Source organism: Cyprinus carpio, chromosome B6, assembly GCF_018340385.1.
Source record: "Cyprinus carpio isolate SPL01 chromosome B6, ASM1834038v1, whole genome shotgun sequence".
Taxonomy (NCBI): domain Eukaryota; kingdom Metazoa; phylum Chordata; class Actinopteri; order Cypriniformes; family Cyprinidae; genus Cyprinus; species Cyprinus carpio.
This window is the reverse complement of record NC_056602.1, coordinates 29,427,601-29,450,509: the sequence shown is the minus strand read 5'-3', so window position 1 is coordinate 29,450,509 and position 22,909 is coordinate 29,427,601. Positions and strand designations below refer to the sequence as shown.

Here is a 22,909-nt window from a genome sequence, read left to right as displayed (position 1 = left end):
CAGTAATAGTGATGCCTGCCTTAAACACCGCTGAACAGCTGATTAAACACATGACATCTGCATCTCTAAACTGGGAATGTTTGGTCCTAAAGATGTGCATTCAGACGAGAGAGAGGTGGCACATGTTCATCATTATATTGATTATCTTTGACACATACACATATAATATTCTGCAGGTCAAGCGAAAGGTTGAAGTGTCTGAGGTCACAGATGCGATGCTCGCTGCTGTAATAACCTTCATTACATGAGCAGCACTTATTGATTCACTGCTGCCTTCATGCAAAATGCATTCAGCTTAGGCCAAAGTAAATCAATAAAACCCTGTCCTGACAGAATAAGGCACTTCCTAGATTTGGGAAAACATCTGTCGTGGAAATTAAACCGAAACACAAGGGCTTTCTTTTCCATCTCTGCTCTTTATTATAGAATTGGTGAGTGATTAGAAATTGGGTTTTGATTTGTTGGGTCTTAAAAAAAACAACGTCTCTTGAAATGCCATCTTCATTCCGTTTAGGTGATTTTAGCAGAAAACATAACTCATCAGAAAACAAAACTAGTGTCAGTTTAGCATAGAAATGAATATCTACAATGTCTGCAGCATTACAGCAAAGATATTAAACTCTGAGTATCACCCAAATATAATATCATAACTTAGGCTACACATGGTATGATAATGGCATCCACTCTCTGAATTTACAGAAAGCACTCTACACACACACACACACACACACACACACACACACACACAGCTCTATGTGATGTCTTTCTGTCTGGGAGGCCGGTGAATGTTCCGGATCACACATTTGACCATCCATTCAATGCCGTCATTCACGCCCTGCCTGTAAAACACAACCGCACAGAAAACACACACTATATTAAACATGCATCAAGAAGTTCAGAGCAATTAGTAAGGACAATGGTTTTTGAATAATTTTCATTTAGTATTAAACAACAGCAATATTTACCAAGATATACGCTAATAGCCAAACGTTTAAAACTAAAAACAAGTCTCTTCTGCATTTATTTGATCAAAAACTACGGTAAAAATAGTGAAATATTATTAGAATTTAAAATACATGTTTTCTATGTGAATATGTGTTAAAATGTAATTTATTTCTGTGATGCGCAGCTGTATTTTCAGCATCATTACTCCAGTCTTCAGTGTCACATGATCTTCAGAAATCATTTTAATATGATGATTCACTGCTCAAGAAACATTTCTGATTATTAACAATGTTGAAAACAGTTTATATTTTAATGCAAATGTTTATTCCAAACTTTTGACCAGTAGTGTATTTAAAAAAAAAAAAAATTAAATTAAATTAAATTAAATTATATTATATTAAATTAAATTAAATTTAGTGTTTTAAAAAAAAAAAAAAAAAAAGCAAGCATGTAAACCTGCACATGCAAACTTCTGCAATTCCTTCAGAGACGTGACGTGAATTAATCGCTGAATCTGAGCTTTGAGCTTATTTGCAGAAGTAAATATCTCAATTCTGTCAGCATTATTATTACAAAGGTCCAAATCTGAAATTACATTAAAATAATTCTCTTTTAACGCTACTTAAGATGTAAAGAAACAAGTGCAAAACTGGAATCGTGGTAATGCTTTAAAATCACTCCAATATTCATGATTCATTTTATACTACCCACAAAACATCAACCAAACGATTTCAAATACATATAAAAACAATCGTTAACACTTTACTTAAAACCTTTATTTATAATGCATTATAAAAGTAGCTTTAATGCATTAATTATGTCTTCTAATGCAGTGTATGAGCTCATGAATGATTGTGACCACAGTTAAAATGCATTATAATACACTGTTGCATCTTTAGAAAGTATATAATGCATTAACAAACCTTCTATTTAAATGCTATTGTGATGCATTTAATCTTGGTTACATCTATTAATGAAATGATGTGATGCATTACTAGGTGTATTATGAATAGCTTTATAATGCATCAATGCACACAGAGTTTTTGTTGTTTTCTGTGCATTTCTCATAACTTCACCGTCGTGTTTTTTTGGAGTGCTTGAGCGCGGCAGGGTTCCCACTGAATAATAAATAAGAGAAACGAGGCAGACGTACCCTGATAAAGCACTGCAGGGCTGCACCAGACAGTCTCTTTTACCTATCATCGCAGCCACAGAAACTGAAAGCCGTCTTAATGTCGGGCACAGACAGACAGTTCTGACGGACACAAGAAGAGCAGTGCAATCATTACAACTCAATGTGGAGACCACCTACAGACCACTGGGAGGTGACAGAGTTTCTGAGATCTTTGAGCTGAGTTTGAGTTCTTACCTCAACGTCCTGTTTGTTGGCCAGCACGAGAAGAGGAACCCCTTCCAACACTTCACTGCTGATCATCTTCTCTGTATGATGGGAACGTAAAATCATTTCACAGTAGCCACTGAGGTTCCACCAGATCATCTGACTAGGCCTGCTACAATCCATTTTCTTCTGTTTTGTTCATATTATTTTTCACTTCAGGGCTTCTGAGGGTATATTTACTACTTTAAGGCCAAGCTAAGAACATTTAAAGAATAAATTGAAGGAAACACAAAGCTTTAAAGGGATACTCCACCCCAAAATGAAAGTTTTGTCATTAATCACTTACCCACGTCGTTCAAAACCCGTAAAAGCTTCATCTGTCTTCGGAACACAATTTAAGATATTTTGGATGAAAACCGGGAGGCTTGTGACTGTCCCATAGACTGCCAAATAAATAAGCGGTCTCCTCTGTGTCTTTCCATATCACCGTATGCTGCGTTTTCTCTTCTGTATCATCTGTGCCACAAGGATGCGCTGTTTTCTTTCAAATCAAAGCTAAATACACGTAGAAACCACGCATCCTTGTGGCATGGAGGACACAGAAGAACATACAAAAAATACTAAGATATGGAGAGACACAGAGGAGACTGTTGACAAAGGAATTGTTTAATAAAGTCATTATTTTTGTTTTTCTACACTTATAAAAAGTGTTCCCGTCGCGACCTTTAACCCAGATTGCACGTCTGATGACAGATGGAGTATTCTGACGACGACTTTTCATACCTTTTATGGACCTTGACACTGTTATTTACTTGGCAGTCTATGAGACAGTCACAAGCCTCCCGGTTTTCATCCAAAATATCTTAAATTGTGTTCCGAAGATGAATTAAGCTTTTACGGGTTTGGAACGACATGGGGGTAAGTGATTAATGACAACATTTTCATTTTGGGGTGGAGTATCTCTTTAATATGTCCATTAAATGTCAAGAGAGAACATCAGAATGTGAAAATACAACATCAAACATAAATAAATATCTAATTAATTTAACAAAAAACATACAGAATAAATATACCTACAAACAAATACAATAATAAAAAAATAACTGCAATGCAATTTCCTCAATATTTCGTCTTATTTTCCAGCACAAATGTCTAAAGATTCATAAATCAAGATCTAGTTGAGAAGCAAAATTACATTAAATAAGAAGTCTCGCTTTCTGTGAGGAGTTCAGGATTAAAAACAAGCAAATATGTGCCATTAATTAAAATTAATTAAAAGGTTTAGCAAGTTTCAAGTTTGCTTTTTTATTTTTGTTTAAATTTAGATGATTGCATCCTAAAACAAGACAATATTGAGGAAGATGGTCTTTTTTATTTCATTTATTTTGCAGTGCATGCAACATTTAATGGCTCTGATTTAAGGCCTTTATCTGTGGAAGGGCAAATTAGGACTTTTTTTAAACATGCAAAAAATTTGGAAGCGTTTATAATTATAAAAAAATATCAAAATAGGCCTATATGATTTACTTTAACGGTGTGAAAATTAACATTTACTTTCCATATAATATAATATAAAGCAGTCTTATTTAAAAAAAAAAAAAAAACCTGCATTTCATATGAAGGTAGACCTATTTTTGTGTACATTATAACAGTGTTTATATTCTTTCCCTAAAGAGTTACTTACTTAAATGTCCTTATTTTAGCTGGGTTCTAGAGGCCACTTATTAAAAAGGTGATTGCACAGAATTGCATTGATCCCTTGTTGCAGCAAAACTCACCGAAAGCGTTCTTTGACTCGCTCAGTCGCTCCTCGTCGGTGGAGTCGATGACGTAGATGACACCATGAGATTCTGCATAGTACTGAAACAGGCAAAACGTGATAAATATAACATTACAAACAGATTCAGAGCCAAAGGCCAACCAGATCCCCATGACAGCATGTCACCTTATCCCACAAAGACTGGAGTTCTTCTTGTCCTCCGAGATCCCAAAACATCAGACGAGCTTTTCCGACATCAATGGTGCCGACTGAAACAGAGACGAGGCACGTGAACTAAACCCCTGCTCACACTTGTACTGATCTGATCCGGTTTTACAGCATGCATCACTCACTGTTCAGGCCCACTGTAGTTGTGATCTTCAAGAGGTTCATGCCCTTGTAGTTTCTGCTGAATTTGGTTTTTGTTTGTTCCAGAAATGTCTGCAATATTCAATATTATTAATCACACACGCGCGCGCTCGCACAGGTCAAGTGAGAAACTAGTGAGATGTCAGCATAAAAACCTCACTTTAGGCATCACATTTGGTGTAGAATATAAACGAGCTTGTTTAGAAACACAGACACAGATGCATTACAATATCAAAACCTAGTGTGCTAACTTCAACGTTACCTAACTAGTGAGCGTTTTAGCCGCAGATTCTAGTGAGCAGCCTATCTAGACAGCATTTTTGTCCATCATAAACCTTAAAAAGATACTAACTCAGAAAGCCTTTTATTGAATAATTTTATCAACACTTTAACTACCTCTCGTATTGTAAATGTTAACTATTTATTAACTAGTCTTACCGTTTTTCCCGCATTGTCCAGACCGAGGATCAGGACGCAGTACTCGTCCTTTTGAAACACATATTTGTAGAGACCCGATAATAAAGTGTACATCCTCAAAAACAGACTATTGACCGGTTCATATCACAAACACAACACTGTGCACAGTTAGCTTAGCTTCAGCTTCAGCGCTCTGAACAATGTAAACAGTCATGAGCTCTTGTGAAAATTACGATACTGACGCTTTGGTTTATAAAACCACAACTAAGTCAGTGAATCAGATGTAATTCACGAGACAATGGTTTGCTAAATCTAACGTTGAAAGCGGTCAGTAATAAAAATAAATAAATAAATAAAATAAAAACACTTCCTGGGAAGTTGTTGGCGATTTTTGGTGCATTGTGGGAAATGTAGTTCATCATCTGTTCGGCGGAAAAGTAAAAAAAAATAAAAAAAAATAAATATTATTGTGAATTTTACACTGTTCAGGTTTTCTTCTTTAATACAAGAAAAAAAAAATCTTCTAAAAAATACAGACATTTTGTTTTCTGTGTTAAAGTCTAATATTAATATGTGACTTCTGTTTCTTTAAAAAATAATTAAAAGACCTGAAAAATGTTATTTATTTTAAAGATGAAAAAGTTGAGGAATGTCAAACACGTTGCGATGATTATTATAAATACATTTAATGCACTTTTAATTTCCACCAATTAGATAATATATTATGAACAACATTTACAGTATATTAACACAATATTAACAACACAGGGAAAAAAAAAGATTTAAAATTTTTAATTTTAGAGAACTTTATCTTTCATTTCATTTTTTTTTATTTTTCCATATTATGAGTATCATGATATTCACTAGCTCCAGATCTATGAGTCTTGTGTGTGTTTGTGTGTGTGTGTGTGTGTGTGTGTGTGTGAGTGTGTGTGTGTGTGTGTGTGCGTGTGTGTGTGTGTGCACTAGTGTGTCTGTGTGTGTGTGTGTGTGTGTGTGTGTGTGTGTGTGTGTGTTTTATGATGAGGATGATCATCAGATCATTCCAGCCCACCATGCAGGGAGGAAGAGGCCTACAATACCCAGAATGCACACTAATATAAACATCCACAGGAAGAGCCGATCGATGACCATGGCCACATACTTCCACTCTTCCCTCACCTGAAAGAAAACAAAGAACATTGTGAGAATCCAGTAAAACATGCCACACATGGATATTTTTCTTAGTTTATGTATATGTATAAATATATAAGGTCACCCTTTCAATTAATTTTTTTGTCATGCAATAAAAAATAAAAAAAGAAAGAAAGAAAACAACAAAAACATGATTTTTTTTTTTTTTAGATCAAAATTTTGGTAAAAGTTATATAAATGAATATTGTATGTGTGTGTCACTATTTAATTTTAATTTATATTTGTCCTGCAATAATTAAAATGTATGATCAAAAACATTATTAAAACATGGATATATTTCTTATTATAGATCAACATTTTATGTTTTTAAAATGTATTTTAATATATAATGTAAACACACACACACACACACACACACACACACACACACACACACACACACACACACACACACACACACACACATATTTACTTCACTATCTAAATGGGGACATTATAGAATTCTATTGTTTTTATGTACAGATAGTTATACATTTTCTAACCTTAACCTACTCAAACCTCTCACAGAAAACTTTCTGCATTTTTACAATTTCAAAAAAACATTTTGTCAGGTTTTGCTCACTTTCGGGTACACATTTGTCCCCAAAATATGGTTAAGTAGTTATACACACACACACACACACACACACACACACACACACACACACACACACACACACACACACACACACACCTCATGCAATAATTAAAAATACAATAACATGGATGTTTTTTATTGAACAACAAGTTTTATGTTTTAAAAAAACAATCATAAAATTACTTATTTTTTGCAGTTGACTTAGTCGTTCAGTTTGACAAATGAATGTTAACACGACTCGTATCCAAATCAAAAGTAAATATGATGTCAAGAACGCTCTAAAAATCAAGCAAGTTTAAGTTACTCAAAAGGAAATCCCTGAAGAAGACGTACAGATGAGTCGACGTGTTCGGCGCGCAGGTGCTCAGTGATGTCCAGCACTCCTTCGATGGCCAGCCGTGTAGCATGAGATGGAGTGAACTGTGGATGAAATCCAGCGCTGCTCACTTTAGAGATTCTTTTGGCGGGTCTCCATTGATCTTGATCGTGCAGAGGACAGAACTGGATGCTGCGTGAGCGATAACGCATGCTGGCGTGATCTCGCTCTCCAAGACTGATCTCCACACTGTGTGAGCGAGTCTTCGATCCGCCTGTGTTTGATGCAAACGGATGCATGAATGCAGAATGCACCTTCATAGGAACAGATAAAGCTGGTTCCTTCGCCTCTTCGTCGTCCCAAACAGAAGCAGCGCTGCTCCTCTTCCTCTTCCGAGGATCGACAGATGTTCTTCGCAAGTTCTTCTGCAACACAGGAGGCTTCTGTATGAAGAGGAACCTCTGCATGATGTCTAAAAAGAACGTACGCACCCATTCAGGCATCGAATGGGTTTCTGGTGACCTGTGATGCACATTCAGCACAAACACAGTGATGATGATGGATAGAGTGACGAATATCATGGTGAAGAGCAGGTATTCACCAATCAGAGGGATCACCAGAGATGTAGACGGAATGATTTCTGTAATAAGCAAGAGGAAGACGGTGAGCGACAGGAGGACAGAGATGCACATGGTGACTTTCTCTCCGCAGTCGGAAGGGAGGTAGAAGACCAGCACGGTCAGACAGGAGATCAGCAGGCAGGGAACGATGAGGTTGATGGTGTAGAAGAGCGGAAGTCTCCTGATGATGAAGGAGTAGGTGATGTCAGCGTAGACTTCGGAGCAGCACTCGTATTGCTTGAGGTTGTAGGTGGCCACTGCGCTGCTGATGGTCCACTCGCCGCTCTCCCAGTAATCTGTGCGGTCTGCGCTGTCGGCCGTGCAGATCAGGTCGATCTTCTGGCGGTCGTACGTCCAGGAGCCGAACTTCATGGTGCAGTTCTGCTGGTCGAAGGGGAAGAACGTGACGTCGATGCTGCAGGAGCTCTTGTAGATGGCCGGCGGGATCCAGGTCACTCGTCCGTCGTGGAACAGGTGAGCTTTGGTCAGGTGAGTCACGGTGAAATCACCGTCTGCGCTGCAGAAACACAGCATCAGATCTTCAGTCTAGTTTTGTCTCCACACACTCTTTTAAAAATAAAGGTGCTTCACAGTGATGACACAGAAGAACCTTTTTGTCTAAATGGTTCCATAAAGAACTTTAAAAATCTGTGGAACCTTTCTGTTTCACAAAAGCTTCTTTGTTGAGAAAGATATGGTTCTTTGACTGAATGGTTCTTCTGTGGCATCGCTGTGAAGAGCCTTTTAAGCACCTTTATTTTTAAGAGTGTTGAACACAACGTTTTGAAGCACAAGTTTTAAAGAATGTTCACATTTGTCATACAGTAAAAGTGTTAATAAATGGTGGTTTGCAGTGTCTTCCAAATAAATATCTTTCAAACACCTCTAAATATGGCGTGGCCAATATATTTATTTGTTTGTTTATTTATTTATTTTAACTACCTTTTATCTTGTTATGCTTTTTAATGGCTTTTAATGGAGGCTTTTCGGGCTCAGAGAGGAAAATGTTTATACAATAATTACTTGTTTCAGAAGACTTCCAAATTCCAGTATGTGTAATTAAATTAAATTAAATTAAATTAAATTAAATTAAATTAAATTAAATTAAATTAAATTAAATTAAATTAAATTAAATTAAATTAAATTAAATTAAATTTTAATTTTAATTTTATTTTTATTTTATTTTTTGTATATAGCTTTTCTGTGCTTTTTGGAATGTGACTGCTTTAGTCCACATTGTATGGAAAACCATTTTTCTATTCTATTCTATTCTATTCTATTCTATTCTATTCTGTTCTATTCTATTCTGTTCTGTTCTGTTCTATTCTGTTCTATTCTGTTCTGTTCTATTCTATTCTATTCTATTCTATTCTATTCTGTTCTGTTCTGTTCTGTTCTGTTCTGTTTGTTTTCCATTGAAAAAAGAAAAGTCACATGGTTTGTAATGCCATGATGGTTAGTAAATGCCAAAATACAAATTCAACCCTATTGAGCCTACATGCAGTTTTGATTCTAATAGTTATAGTAGAATTAATTTCAAGAGTTTATAGCTCAGCAACATCCCAAAAACACCATGCAGAATTCCGTCACCTTCAGTTAAAACTCAAACCTCATGAATCAGAGTTTTCAGGTGCTTTTTTACAAACAACGTAATGAATAAATCATATTTTTAATATACTTTTAATAAAACACCTGACCCTAAAATCACACAAAACACATAATCTTTCTCTCACCACCTAATAAAACACCTGACCCTAAATGCACACACAAGACTGATGCTGTGGCGCCCCCTGTGGAGCTTGTTTGTCACTGCATCCTGTCAATCAGATGATGTTTCTTTGATCACCTACTTGTTATATAGCACTATATCGGGCTTCCAGATGAACTGCGCAGGTATCCGCATCGAGGTGATGTTCTCATAGTCTCCGGGCCTCCAGCGGAGCCGGTAATCGTGCCATTCCTAATGGAGAGAGGGCCCGTGATTAACTGAGCTGTCAGGAATCAGGATGAGTCAGAGCAGGACAGAGAATCGTGTTTAACAGGGAAACACTCACTTGTTTCACCCACACATTCGTGGTCATCATTTGATTCTTTTCATCCTGGTGAGAGACATGAAACAATCGTGACATTTAATGCAACCACAACCACAACCACACATTTCATTATAACACAGCATAAAGGTTTGGTTATTGTGTTGGTGATCCATCTGTGAAATATAGAAGTGTTATGCCATTACAACACCAGAGTAAAATTGTTTATGAAGAAGTAAATCCCGTTATCAAACCAGAAACAAAATATTTTTGAAATAGGCCTATTTTATTTTATTTCACATAGCATAACGTTTTTCATGGTTTTAGTTTAACTAAAATAACTCTTCCCCTTTGGAATTAATTTTTTTTGTATAATAATACAAAAACAAACATTTTTTTATAATTCATTAAAAATAAAAATAAAAATGATGAAATAAATGAATGAAGCATGAAACAAATTAAATCTATTTTAAAAAAAAATATTTTTGCATTGTGATATTTTCATTATATTTCGTGACATTTCCATTTTTTTTCTTCTTTAAAACTTAAATTCGCCTTCATTTTCTTTATGAAAAGCTCCAGAAGAAAATCCATAAAAATACAACACCATGTACCATGTTAATGTGAAGGAATTTTCTGTATACATTTTTACATTATAATAATGTTATATAATATAAAACTTCTCACGTATCGGCCTTATTTTTTATGATAGAGTAGGCACAGCCATTTGTAACTCAAAAGTGTTTATGTCAAAAAAAATAAGGTGGATATACTAGTTACAAGTATAAAACATAGGTTTATATATTTTAAGTTTATTGCAAATATTAGCATCTAAACAAATGTGTTTGAGAGGAAGAAGTTTGATTATGTTTCAGCCAGCTGTTGGCTTATAGAGAAATCAATGTATTTCCTGCAGGAAGAGATTATTGTACCACATCAGTGAGCTGTGCGATGGACAGTCCAAAGCGGACGAGGACCACATCAGTGATGTTCTGAACCGGACGGGCCAGTTTACTGTATCCTGTGAGCAGAAACCTCAGCAGACGGTCTTCAGCCAGAACCTCACCACAACAGACTAGAGACAGACGAGACATGAACAAAAATCAGTCTGGACAAGGAAATACACAAGATATTTAATATCAGATCAAAGAGATCCCAGAGATCAAAAGGGGAACCAAAGTCTGCAATCATAAGTCAGAGAGAGATCAATGGACTCATCAAACAAGCAAAAAACATAAATAAATAAATTTACATTGAATTTATATGTAAATAAATAAATAAATAAAAATCATCCAACCAGAACAGTGAACACAATAAATGTATATATTTTTTATTTTTATTTTTTCATTTTAATTTTAGTTAAAGTTTTAGTAATTTGTTTGTGTTATTATTTTTTTTTATAATTTTTTCATCATTATTATTATTATTTTAAAATATGTCTGTACAGTTTTTATGCATTTTTATTTCAGTTAACTAAATAAAAATAAGATGATGCTGAAATAAAATCATTTTTTTTGTTTATATTTTATTTTGTTTCAGTTTACTTTTTGCATTGTAACATTTTCCTTATAATATCCCATAAACATTTTTTTAATGATTTTAGTTTGTTAATTATAATAACCATTCTCACTTTGAATTCTGTGCTCTATGAAAAGTCTATTTATTGTATAATAATGCAAAAATAAATAAATTTGATCATTCTTAACAAATATTAGAATAAAATAATAAATAATGCTTTAAAAACAAATATGAATAAAACGGCATAAAAAAATAAAAACTTTTTGCATTGTAACATTTTCCTTATATTTCATGACAAGTTTGTTTCTTTTTCGTAAAAAAATAATAATTAGGCTACATTTTCTTTAGAAATGAATAAAACGGCATAAAAAAGTCCATAAAAATACAGTACCATGTTATTATGAAGGTATTTTCTGTATTGATTTTTCATAGGAATTTTATCTGTATTTTCAATTATGTATCTCACTGTTTATGTTAAATAGTTGATGGAAATGTCTGAAACTTAACGGAAAAGTCTTTGGTAATTTTCTTCCAGAACTCTATCAGTTTTCTACTGATTTTTCCTTCACATTGAATATATAAATACATAATTTCATGTTTTTTCTTCTTCTGGATTTTGAGAAGAAATATGACCTAGATTTTCTTTTTTATAAAATGCATTAAAAATATTTTTCAACATGAATGCATTCCTTGTTGCATTAGTGATGTGTACTCTGTGAAGATGCAGTGCTTTACCTTGAGGAGGATAAAACAGGAGAAGCACCAAAAGATGAACACAGCGAGGCATGATCAAGCGTCTTCAGAGGATCTTCAGTGTCCTTGATCTGTTTCTCACTTGATCTGTTTCTTTTTTCCTGAAAACTTCCAAAAGCACTTTCTTTTCAGCTCATGCTGTCCCTGGACACTCAGAACAATCAGAAATCCATCAAAACCACGTCACAAAGAACGAAAATGTCTCCACACTTTGAGTAAAGAGCTCAGATGCATCAGTTTATCTGCTTTAATTTTGCATGCATTTGAGGAAAAACACATTTCTGTGACAGAATAATCTCATTCTTCAAAAGTAATGTCTTGGCTGGAAGAAAACCTCTAAAAAACACACATTAAACAAAATTCCCTGGAGAAAAACGACTGCCTTTCTCTTAAGACACTCAGCATCCATTCAATGCATCTGGGACCTTCGGACCCTTCCGTCAACATCCGGCTTCATTCACACAGAGCACATCATTTCATCTGCATTCACAGTCTTCATCATCGTCACACAGCATCCATCACGCTTTACATGACACGATGCCCCGCCCACATCTGATCCTGACATTGTAGGTCATGCTAAATGTGATGTTTTATTGCACATTCATGTTCTACATGCATATATTCATGTGTAAGTGCATGTGTGTGAAAGATTTATGTGCATATTTACACTTGAAGAGGCTGCTAATGGACCGATTCCATTACATACATGACAAGCTTACGCTTTCACTTATATTAATGCAATAACAACCCCACAAAAACCATGATCAGGTCAAATAAAAAAAAACCAAAAACAAAAAAAAAAAAACACCAAAACAGTCTCCAATACCATCTAAGGAGTCAATTTAGACTTTGACAGTAGGAAATTCAAAAAGACAGTGTATAACCAGGTTTTATCTCAAAAAATAAAAAATTGAGTATACAAAAGACGTCAAGAGAAACCAGAGAACAATGTGCCAAACATAATTGGCTCTGCACAAACATGAAAAAGTGAAACCAGCACTGTTTTGCATTCAATATGAATTGAAGTGCATTGCAATAATTTTCAATATAATCCATTTTGAAAGTTTACAATTAAACAAAACACACCTGCAAAGCCTCACACTTACAAAAAACACTCCTGCAAACCGCTCTCTGATCAAATATGTGGTTAGTTTGTTTAATAATTTTTTTTTATAGAAGAATTAATATTAGCTGTAAGTGACCTGGTCACAAATAAAATGGACGAAATTAGATCTGAGGCCAGTTTTAAAGCAATGCAAATGAACAAGAAAAGACATATGCACTCATAGATGGCAGACATGGACAGCATGGTTTCTGAGACGCACCAGAGACAGTGTGGAATCTGGGATCTTTTTAACTTTTTGTGCTGTTAGTTTGGTTCTTTTAGGGCAAGACGCTTCAGGCAAAACCATTGTGTTTTTTTTATTCACAGATCAGTGTTGAGATTTTGCTTCCATAACTTTGTCTTTGTTCAGACAAGTAGAAAGAAAACATCCAAAATACACTTGCTTTACTACACTTTATCGATTTGCATCTGTATTTCAATTTTGAATACATATTGAGTTATTCTTCACTTCAGCAGCACTTATTCCTATCTGTATTCTAAATGTTTTACATAGAGTTTTTATTTTGTTCATATATCATTTGTCAGATTTATATAAAATATTATACCAAAAAAACATGGTGAAAATATATTTTCTTTCTGGCTGTTGACAGTATTTTCTGATTTATGGAGTGATAAAAAGAGAAAATATTCAAAATCATCACTTTTAGATTACTTGTGAGCTAACTCATTTATCACACAGAATTTAATTAAATTATTGTGTGATTTATTAAGAAAAAACATAAATAGTCTTTATTATAAACATCATGAAATGCATTAAACATTAGCGCAGGATTTCCCAAACTGTATATTAATGGTAGATTCATTTAGAAAGGAAAATTTAAAAGGGGGAAAAAGAATTGGAGTAAATCAATAAATAATGTAATCATATAATCCATAAAAAAGCAACGACATGAAAGACAGCAGCGTTTGAACTTTCTGATATACAAAGTTTATTGTACATTTGCCCATGAGCTCATGGATCTGAGTGACTACACGATGGATATGCTACATAACAATCAAAAGCTATATAGATATGGCATTCAGCGGTTCAAAACATGCCGGCAAGCATTTACTTTTCTTGAGAAGAAAAATAAAAGACAATAGTGCTCATCATTTGTGAAAAACAACAATCATAGATTTGATCCGAGACTGTCAAGTTAACATATGTATGATGATAAAATGACATTGGCTAAAGCCATTATGTGTGTGTTAGCTGTAAAACAACATTTCTGTCAATGTGAATCACATTAGTGTCACTTACCACACATAGACAAGAAACTTAAGGCTTGCAGGATGTGTGACATGCGCGGGCCGTGTAGTATCACAAACTTTCCTTCTGCTGGATTCATGCACTCTTCTAGAGAAGGCCATTTCCACCACAGAAATAACAAATAAAAAGGTAAATGTGACTTTTTATATCACAATTTTGAGAAAAAAATAAAAAATATAAAAACTCAGAATTACAAGATAAACTCAGGAATTATGAGATATAAACTCAGAAATACAAGATAAACTCAGAATTATGAGATTAAAACTCAGAAATTCTGACTTTCTTGTAATTCTAAATTGATATATTTTTACTAACTAAACTAACTTTAACTAAACTAAATCATGGTATAAACGCAGAATTCCAAGATAAACTCAGGAATTATGAGATATAAACTCAGAAATACAAGATAAACTCAGAAGATATAAAATCAAAATCACATAATAAACAAAAAAAAAAAACAACTAAAAAAAATAAAAAAAACCAATAAAAACAACAAAAAAAAATAAAAATTATAAAAAAAATCCAGAATAATGAGATATAAACTCAGAATTACAATATAAACTCAGAACTGTGAGATATAAACTCAACTCAGAATTATGAGATGAATTATGATCTCAGAAGATATATATAAACAATTACAAGATATAAAATCAATCAAAATTGCAAGACAAACTTAAAATTATGATATAGAGTCAGAATTATGAGATATAAACTCAGAATTATGAGATATGAACTCAACGCAGAATTGTGAACTATAACATCAGAATTGTAAGATATAAACTCGACTCAGAATTGCGAGACAAACTCATAATTACGATATATAAAGTTAAAATTATGAAACAAACTCATGATTATGAGATATAAACTCGACTCAGAATTGTGAGATATAAATTCAGGATCATGAGATATAAACTCATAAATGATATAAACTCAGAATTACAAGATAAACTTGTAATTATGAGATATAAACTCGACTCAGAATTGTGAGATATAAACTCATAATTGATATAAAATCTAAAAACAAAACACAAAATATATAAAAACATAAATATAAACTATGAGATATAAACTCAACTCAGAATTGTGAGATATAACCTCAGAATTATGATATAAATGAATCTCAGAAGATATAAACTCATAATTATGATATAAAATCGAATTACAAGATATAAACTTGATCAGAATTGTGAGATAAACTTAGAATTATGAGACAAACTCAGAATTATGAGACAAACCTCAGAATTATGAGCTATAAACTCGACTCAGAATTGAGAGATAAGAATTGAGAAATAAAAAATAAACTCGACATAGAATTGTGAGATATAAACTCATAATTGATATAAACTCAGAATTACAAGATAAAATTGTAATTATGAGATATAAACTCAACTCAGAATTGAGAAATATAAACTGATAATTATGATATAAACAAAAATAAAATAACAACACAAAAAACAAAAATAATGAAAATAAACTCAGAATTATGAGATATGAACTCAATTCAGAATTGTGAGATATAACATCAGAATTATGAGATATAACCTCATCTCAGAAGATATAAATTCATAATTATGATATAAACTCCAATTACAAGATATAAACTCAATCAGAATTGCGAGACAAACTCATAATTACGATATATAAAGTTAAAATTATGAAACAAACTCAGAATTATGAGATATAAACTTAGAATTATGAGACAAACTCATAATTATGAGATATAAACTCGACTCAGAATTGCGAGATATAAATTCAGGATAGATAAACTTAGAATTATGAGACAAACTCAGAATTATGAGACAAACTCAGAATTATGAGCTATATATAAAAACTAATAATAAATATAAAATAAACTTAGAATTATGATAAAAACACAAAAATAAGAAATAAACTCAGAATTATGAGCTATAAACTCGACTCAGAATTGAGAGATATAAACTCAGGATTATGAGATATGAACTCAGAATTCTGAGATATAAACCCATAATAAACTAAAAATAATGAGATATAAAATCAGAATTGTGAGTAAAAAGGTCAGAATTATGAAATAAAAAGTCACAAATACACCTCTTATTTTTTATTTCATGGCAGAAACGGGCTTCCATAGATGACGAATAATGTGGTCAACCTGATTTCTGAGAAGTGCCAAGCTAAGATTACTTTCTTTTGGTCATCTTGATTACATTTTAGGAGTAAAAGCAAGACTAGCAACTTTTTTTGTTAAAAAGACCATGACTTTTCCCAGCCAAGTGTATGCTGGTTAGTGCTGGTCATTCTGGTGATGATGCTAACTGACCGCCTGAGTCCTGCTGGTTAAACTGATTAAAAATCCTAGTGGTGCAGAATCATTAATACCACATATGCAGTTAACAAATGCATCTAAAGTAAAGATTTACTTGTTTACTCGTCCTTTCAGATATCGCAAACCTGTCTGACAGATTCTCGCGCCACAGAAGCTGGTTGTGTAGATCTACAAAGTACGTGAATGTTGTGAGTCTGTACAGTGAAAACAAAATGACAGCATTTAGAAATACATTCACAAGCATTTCAGGACCAAACTGACCTCAAGTAAACATTTACACACACCAGGAACAAAACCGACAGCGTTATAAAAGATACCAAAGGCAATTTAGCAAAATACAGTAGATTCTTTGGAAAACAAAGTGAAATCAAGCAAGGCAGCTGTGACGATGTTTAACTCAAATCACTGTTACAGATTCACTGGGACTGAATGTGCAGAACTCAACTGTCCCTTACAAACAAGTACTGTGGTGTTACCATCGTACAGTGATGGCAGAGAGTACCATATTCATGTAGCATGGTGTTTACATGGTATGCCAAGGTACTTCAAAGAATACCAAAGTACTTTTTTGTAAGCGATTTTCAGCTTCGGAACTGTCACATGGCCCAACTGAACCAATGACTTACATCTATATGTCTCTGTCAGGGTAAATGATGCTCAGTGGTCATTTACCATAGTATTCTGACTGTACATTATGCAATTATCGTATGTTATATTAATCCAGGAATTAATTCTGCTGCTTTTGCTGAATTTTAAGCATTTTGCATTCAAATTGAGGCTAGTTGTCACATGGCAAAAAAGTTCTACACCAGTGGTTTTTCTTTAGCAATTGTGTTTGTTGGTTTGTCGCCGTGTTTTTTTTATTTATTTAGTTAGTATTACATATTTCAAACAAATGCATTTATAACATCACTATCAGAAGAAGGTTCCCTTTGTAGCAGTGTCACAACATGCCCCATATACACTGTAAATTATTTCTCAAATGCTGTTATTGGAGTGTTTTACAGTAAAATACTATTTCAGTCTTTCTATTTCCAAATGTCACATTTAATGCAATGCTACTTGCCAATTATTGTGAAATTTACTAGCAATTTCTAAATTAAAAGTGTTCAATTCTACACCAACTGTTTTTATAAGTTTGATTTTTCAGCAAATGCATGAACTGATAACATGTAAACCTTGCATGCAATGTAATACTCCTCGTATTAAAAGCATTTTCCAAATGCATGAATGTAAATTAACTATCTTTCCTAAACATCAGCGTTTTGTAATCGAGACGTTTAGAATTTTGTCTGTTAATAAATCAGTCCACCTTAAAAAAAATTCACAGTGTGACAACTAGCCCCGGTCTCCCCCATCTGTCCAGCACAAGCAGCAGATAACCAGCATTAAAGGGAGTATTAGAGAAAGACTGCGGCGACTGAGATGGAAGACAGATGATGCAAACAAACTATCTTCTTTGGAGATGTGCAGTCTGCATGTGTGAAGTGCTGTAGAACACATACGGATGATTACTACAGCAAACATACATTAAATCCTGTAAAATATACAGACGTTTTTGTTCAGTATGGTTTCAACCAATAAAACAACATCAATTACATTAGAACAACACGATGCATTTCTCATGTGCTCTCAGTAAATTAGTGCATTCAAAAGAGTATTTTTTCCTGTTTCATGAGTGAGATTCAACTAACTAATGATTAGTTCATGTTCAGCTTTATACTACATCTGGCCCTCATGTTTTCTGATGGCATGTTTTAGAAAATGAGATGATTTTTTATGTATGCTGAATGATTGTGAAGCAGACTTATTTTATTATTAAACGGATACTTTTGTTGTTACAGAAATAGTTTTAGAAATTGCTTTGGAAGGTTTAGTATCTTTAAGAAAACAAGAATACTGGCAGAAAATAGGCTTTTTTTATCATTATTTCAAGAAGCTGTTAATTTGCGGTATGAAATTAACTTTAAATATACAATCTTACTAAATATTCCTAAATAATTGACATGCAAATTATTAATTCAGGGAGTAATAAAAAACTGTAAACTTGAGAGAAAGTGATATTTTATATTTCATACAGTATGTACTTGAAGTGAATTTCCTAACCATGGTAATTAATCAAGGGAATATTGTGATCAACATTAAGAGACCTGGTTTAGAGATGTTTTAAAATTCACAAGCTGTCGTGAAGTACATTCACAAGCGAACATGGACGACAGAGACATGATTTAAAGGGACAGTTCACACTAAAATCTCAATTCTCTTATTATTTACTCGCCCTCATGTCATTTATCATTAAATAATGACTTATATTTAACTGATTTTATAATTTCAGAAGACTTGCAATATGGTACTAAGTCAAATAAACTACCTTTCTATAAACTAGCCTTCCTGTAGCAATGCTTTGCTTTGTAGCAAAGGTTTTGGGTTCTAATCCCAGGAAAGCAAGAAACTATACAACATGTATTGAACGTAGAGCTGCATAATGAATCGTATTTTAATCGTAATAACAATTTCTGCTTCTCCTGATTTATTAAGAATAATCATTTTCAATATTTAAAAATTGTATTTGATTATTTTTGCTGTATTTGATTTATGTGAGTTGACATTATCTTGGTTTGTGCTTATGTCAAAATACAATAATTTTGATTAAATGTAAAAAGTAAATAAATAAAATGAAATGATTAATAATCATGACTGTATTCTTTGAGCAAAATAATTGTGATTAACTGTTTAACCATTATCGTGCAGCCCTGCTTGAATGCAGTCTTGCATTGGATAAAAGCATCTGCCAAATGCATAAATGTACCTTCATTGTATTTTTATGGTGCTTTTGTGCAGTTTTGGTCCTTTTGGAGCTTGACAGATGCAAAAACTGTTCTTTTTTGAAAAATACTACTTCTTTTGTGTTGCACAAAAGAAGGCAATTCATACAGTTTGGTGCGACTTGAAGGTGAGTAAATAACAACAGGTTGCTTGTGAGATTTTTGAGTGAACTATCCCTTTAACCAGCTGACGATGTGAAATCAATGAGACGTTCTTAAAGACGCAAACGCACCACATGTGTCCCTGGAGCACAAAACCAGTCATAAGTAGCACATTTGTAGCAATAACCAACAATACATTGTATGGGTCAAAATTGTCGATTTTTCTTTTATGCCAAAAATCATTAGGATATTAAGTAAAGATCATGTTCCATGAAGATAATTTTGTAAATTCCTACTGTAAATACATCAAAACTTAATTTCTGATTAGTAATATTCATATCTAAGAAAAACATTTTCACAACAACAAACGAAACATCAATTTAAATATTAATTTTTTTGCTCCCTCAGATTCCAGATTTTCAAATAGTTGTATCTCAGACAAATATTGTCCTCCTAACAAACCATACATCAATGGAGAGATTATTTATTCAGCTTTCAGATGATGTATAAATCTCAACTTCAAATAATTGTCCCTCATGACTGGTTTTGTGATCCTGGGTCACAAATGAAATGCTAAAGACTCTCCCAGCGTCTCTCACGTTAAAATCCGTCATTCTCTAGATATAGATGGATAAGCAAGTGCTCGGCTCGCAGAAGCTACTGCAGTGCATCTTCACTGCGTCTTGCCATTTCCACCGTTTCTTCCGCCCGAGGAGCCGAAGAGGAACGCTGCTTTTAAAACACGCAAATGCAGTCCGGTGTGCATTTGCCAACGGTTGAATCCCGGATTCGTGAGGTTTACTTCGGGCCGGACCATCCTCTGTCTGCGTAAGCGCCGTCTCCGGTGGCGGAGTGGGGCGACGGGGCGCACAGATCGGAGTCCGTGTCCGACTCGCCCTCTGCGATGTACGACCTGACTTTAGCGTTGCGCGACACGCCGCTGAAGTAGGTATTGTTGAGGAAGTCCAGGTTCTCTTTGGACTGCGAGATGCTGAAGCCGCTGAAGGAGCGCTCCAGTTCCTCGTGGTCCACCGAGGGGATGGATATGGACGTGTCGCTCTTGGCTCCGGCCTGATGCTGGTAAAGAGCCAGCGGGAGTCCATCTTCGCCCCGCGACGTATGATGCTGTCCAGCCCCGCGAGAGCCTCCGTTGTGGCCGGCGGATGAGCGCTCGTGGGCCGGAGGCGGCGGGATGCGCACTAGCGAGGGGTCACCTGTGGGTGACGTTCCTTGTGTGGGTTCGGGGCGGCTGTGGAGGTGCCAGGATGTAGAGGGTGGGCAGTGGTGGTTGATGCAGCTCGACGGCGGCGGGTCGAAGTTCTTCTGGCCTGCTGAGCTGTTGGAGCGGATGATTTTAGTGATGGAGCCGCTCTTCACTATGTGCTCCACCGGACTGTGGTACGGCGGCGCCGGGTCCGGCTCCTTAGAGGCGAAGTAAGCATCCGTCTCAGACTGCGGGATGCCCATGCGCTGGATGTAGATGTTGACCAGGAAATCCAGCTTCCTCTCCATTGACATCACCTAAAAAAGAAGGAAAATCTTAATTTTTGTTTTGCTTAGAAAAACTTGCACCAGCGCAAACCATCTTTTGGTGTTAAAATAGCACTGGATTTACTAAAGACACGCAGTGAAGAATTAGCGCCGCAAAAAGGCTTATTTCTGTTATTTTTGCGCTGGAGTTTATTGAATATGCATTTGTAGGAGAATCTCAAAACAGCCTGATCTGAGAAAGTGATTATTATTATTGGGGGATTTAAAAAACACCACTGGGTGGATTTTTATCATTATAGGGTGGATGTCTACACACACTTCCAACACACATTTACGTTCAAACAACATGTAAAAGTGAATTTAGCCATCGATGACCCTTTTAAAATAGTACTGTCAGGATTTACTGAAGACGTGCAATGAAGAATTAGCACTGAAAAGTGAATGAATCACGCAACAAGATTTAGTAATGTTTGCGCTCAAACTGTTTGCCAAGCCCATGTTATTTTTAATTTGCTTCAGGAACTAAAAGACGACTTGGAACCCTCAACTAGGAGTCATGCATAGCTCTATCAAAACTTCTTGCAACCCTTCATTTTTTGGCCTCTGGTTCTTTTCAACATACTGTGGCTTCTTGATTTCTTTTTTGCGACTATGCAAATTTGCGCTGCGCTTTGTGTATTGTGTTGGTTGATATGTAAATGAGATGTTGCATCTGTGTTCTTAAATTTGTGCATTGTTAGTAAATCACCCGCAGAAATTTCCACGCCATCTGTGCTGTTTTGGAATTTGCGCTGTTTAGTAAAACTGGCCCTTGGTTATTGGTGTGTACAGTAGCTCGTATATTAGATTTACTTCATGATAATTAGTATAATAAATATAATAGCCTGGTGAATCTCTCAAAGAGTGCCCAAATAATGTCAAAAAAAGGAAGCAATTTTAATACATAAACATTTTTGCTATGATTAAAAGTTCATTTAATACATTAATATATTAATTATGATTAAAATGTATTTAATACATAAATTAAACCTTCAAGTTATGATAAAATAATTCAATACATAAACATTTTGGTTATTATTAAAACTATTTAATACATAAAATACACATTTTAGATATAATTAAAAACAAAATTCAATATACAGTACAGGTCAAAAGTTTGGAAACATTACTATTTTTAATGTTTTTGAAAGAAGTTTCTTCTGCTCATCAAGCCTGCATTTATTTGATCAAAAAACAGAAAAAAAAATGTAATATTGTGATATATTATCACAATTTAACATAATTGTTTTCACATTTTATTATACTTTAAATGATCATTTATTCCTGTGATGCAAAGCTGATTTTTTAGGATCATTATCACATGATCCTTTAGAAATCATTCTAATATGATGATTCATTATCAAAGTTGGAAACAGTTCTGCTGCTTAATATTTTTTCAGAACATGTGATACTTTTTTAGGATACTTTTTTATGAATAAAAAGTAAAAAAAAAAAAAAAAAAAAAGAAGCTATGTTTTTAAAATATAAATATTTTGTAATAACAATATACACTACTGGTCAGTGATTTTTTTCTTTCTTTTTTTTTTAAATAAAATCAATACTTTTATTCAGAAAGGATGTGCTAAATTGATAAAAAGTGATAGTAAAGAAAATATACTATTAGAATATATATTATTAGAATTTTTTTTTTATTTTGAATAAATGCAGTTCTTTTTAACCTTTTATATATTAGACAGCAGAACTGTTTCCAACACTCATAATAAATCAAATATTAGAATGATTTCTAAATGATCATGTGATAGACTGGATGTTACATGTGACACTGAAGGCTGGAGTAATGATGCTGAAAATTCAGCTTTGCATCACAGGAATACATTATGTTTTTAAAGTATATTCAAATAGAAAACTATTATTTTAAGTTGTAATACTATTTCACAATATTACTGTTTTTTTCTGTGTTTTTTGATCAAATAAATG

At 34.0% G+C, this 22,909-nt stretch overlaps 2 protein-coding genes and 1 pseudogene across 4 annotated transcripts in view; all 3 read right to left on the bottom strand.

The window, feature by feature from the left end:
- Positions 1-396: 396 nt before the first annotated feature.
- LOC109054300 lies at positions 397-5,192 on the bottom strand (annotated as a pseudogene).
- A 1,512-nt stretch (positions 5,193-6,704) lies between these two features.
- LOC109054321 (neuronal acetylcholine receptor subunit alpha-4) lies at positions 6,705-9,528 on the bottom strand. The gene is made up of 2 exons (XM_042726689.1): positions 9,387-9,528; positions 6,705-8,053 (listed from the first exon to the last, which is right to left on the bottom strand). Exons 1-2 carry the CDS (start codon positions 9,437-9,439, stop codon positions 6,901-6,903), a joined length of 1,206 nt encoding a protein of 401 aa, XP_042582623.1. The 5' UTR covers positions 9,440-9,528; the 3' UTR covers positions 6,705-6,900.
- A 10,344-nt stretch (positions 9,529-19,872) lies between these two features.
- LOC109054232 (potassium voltage-gated channel subfamily KQT member 2-like) overlaps positions 19,873-22,909 on the bottom strand; it is a 43,435-nt gene continuing 40,398 nt past the window's right edge. For all 3 annotated transcript variants that reach the window (XM_042726686.1, XM_042726685.1, XM_042726687.1), the window contains one exon: positions 19,873-20,962. In XM_042726686.1, the coding sequence (XP_042582620.1) occupies positions 20,240-20,962 (723 nt within the window). In that variant the 3' untranslated portion in view covers positions 19,873-20,239. The remainder of the gene's footprint in view (positions 20,963-22,909) is intronic.

Coding starts and splice junctions, on each gene's coding strand:
- LOC109054321 (XM_042726689.1), bottom strand. CDS start 9,439: ATGCGGATACCTGCGCAGTTCATCTGGAAGCCCGATATAGTGCTATAT. Junction 8,054..9,386: donor GATATAGTGCTATATAACAA/GTAGGTGATCAA, acceptor GTGTTTCTGCAG/CGCAGACGGTGATTTCACCG.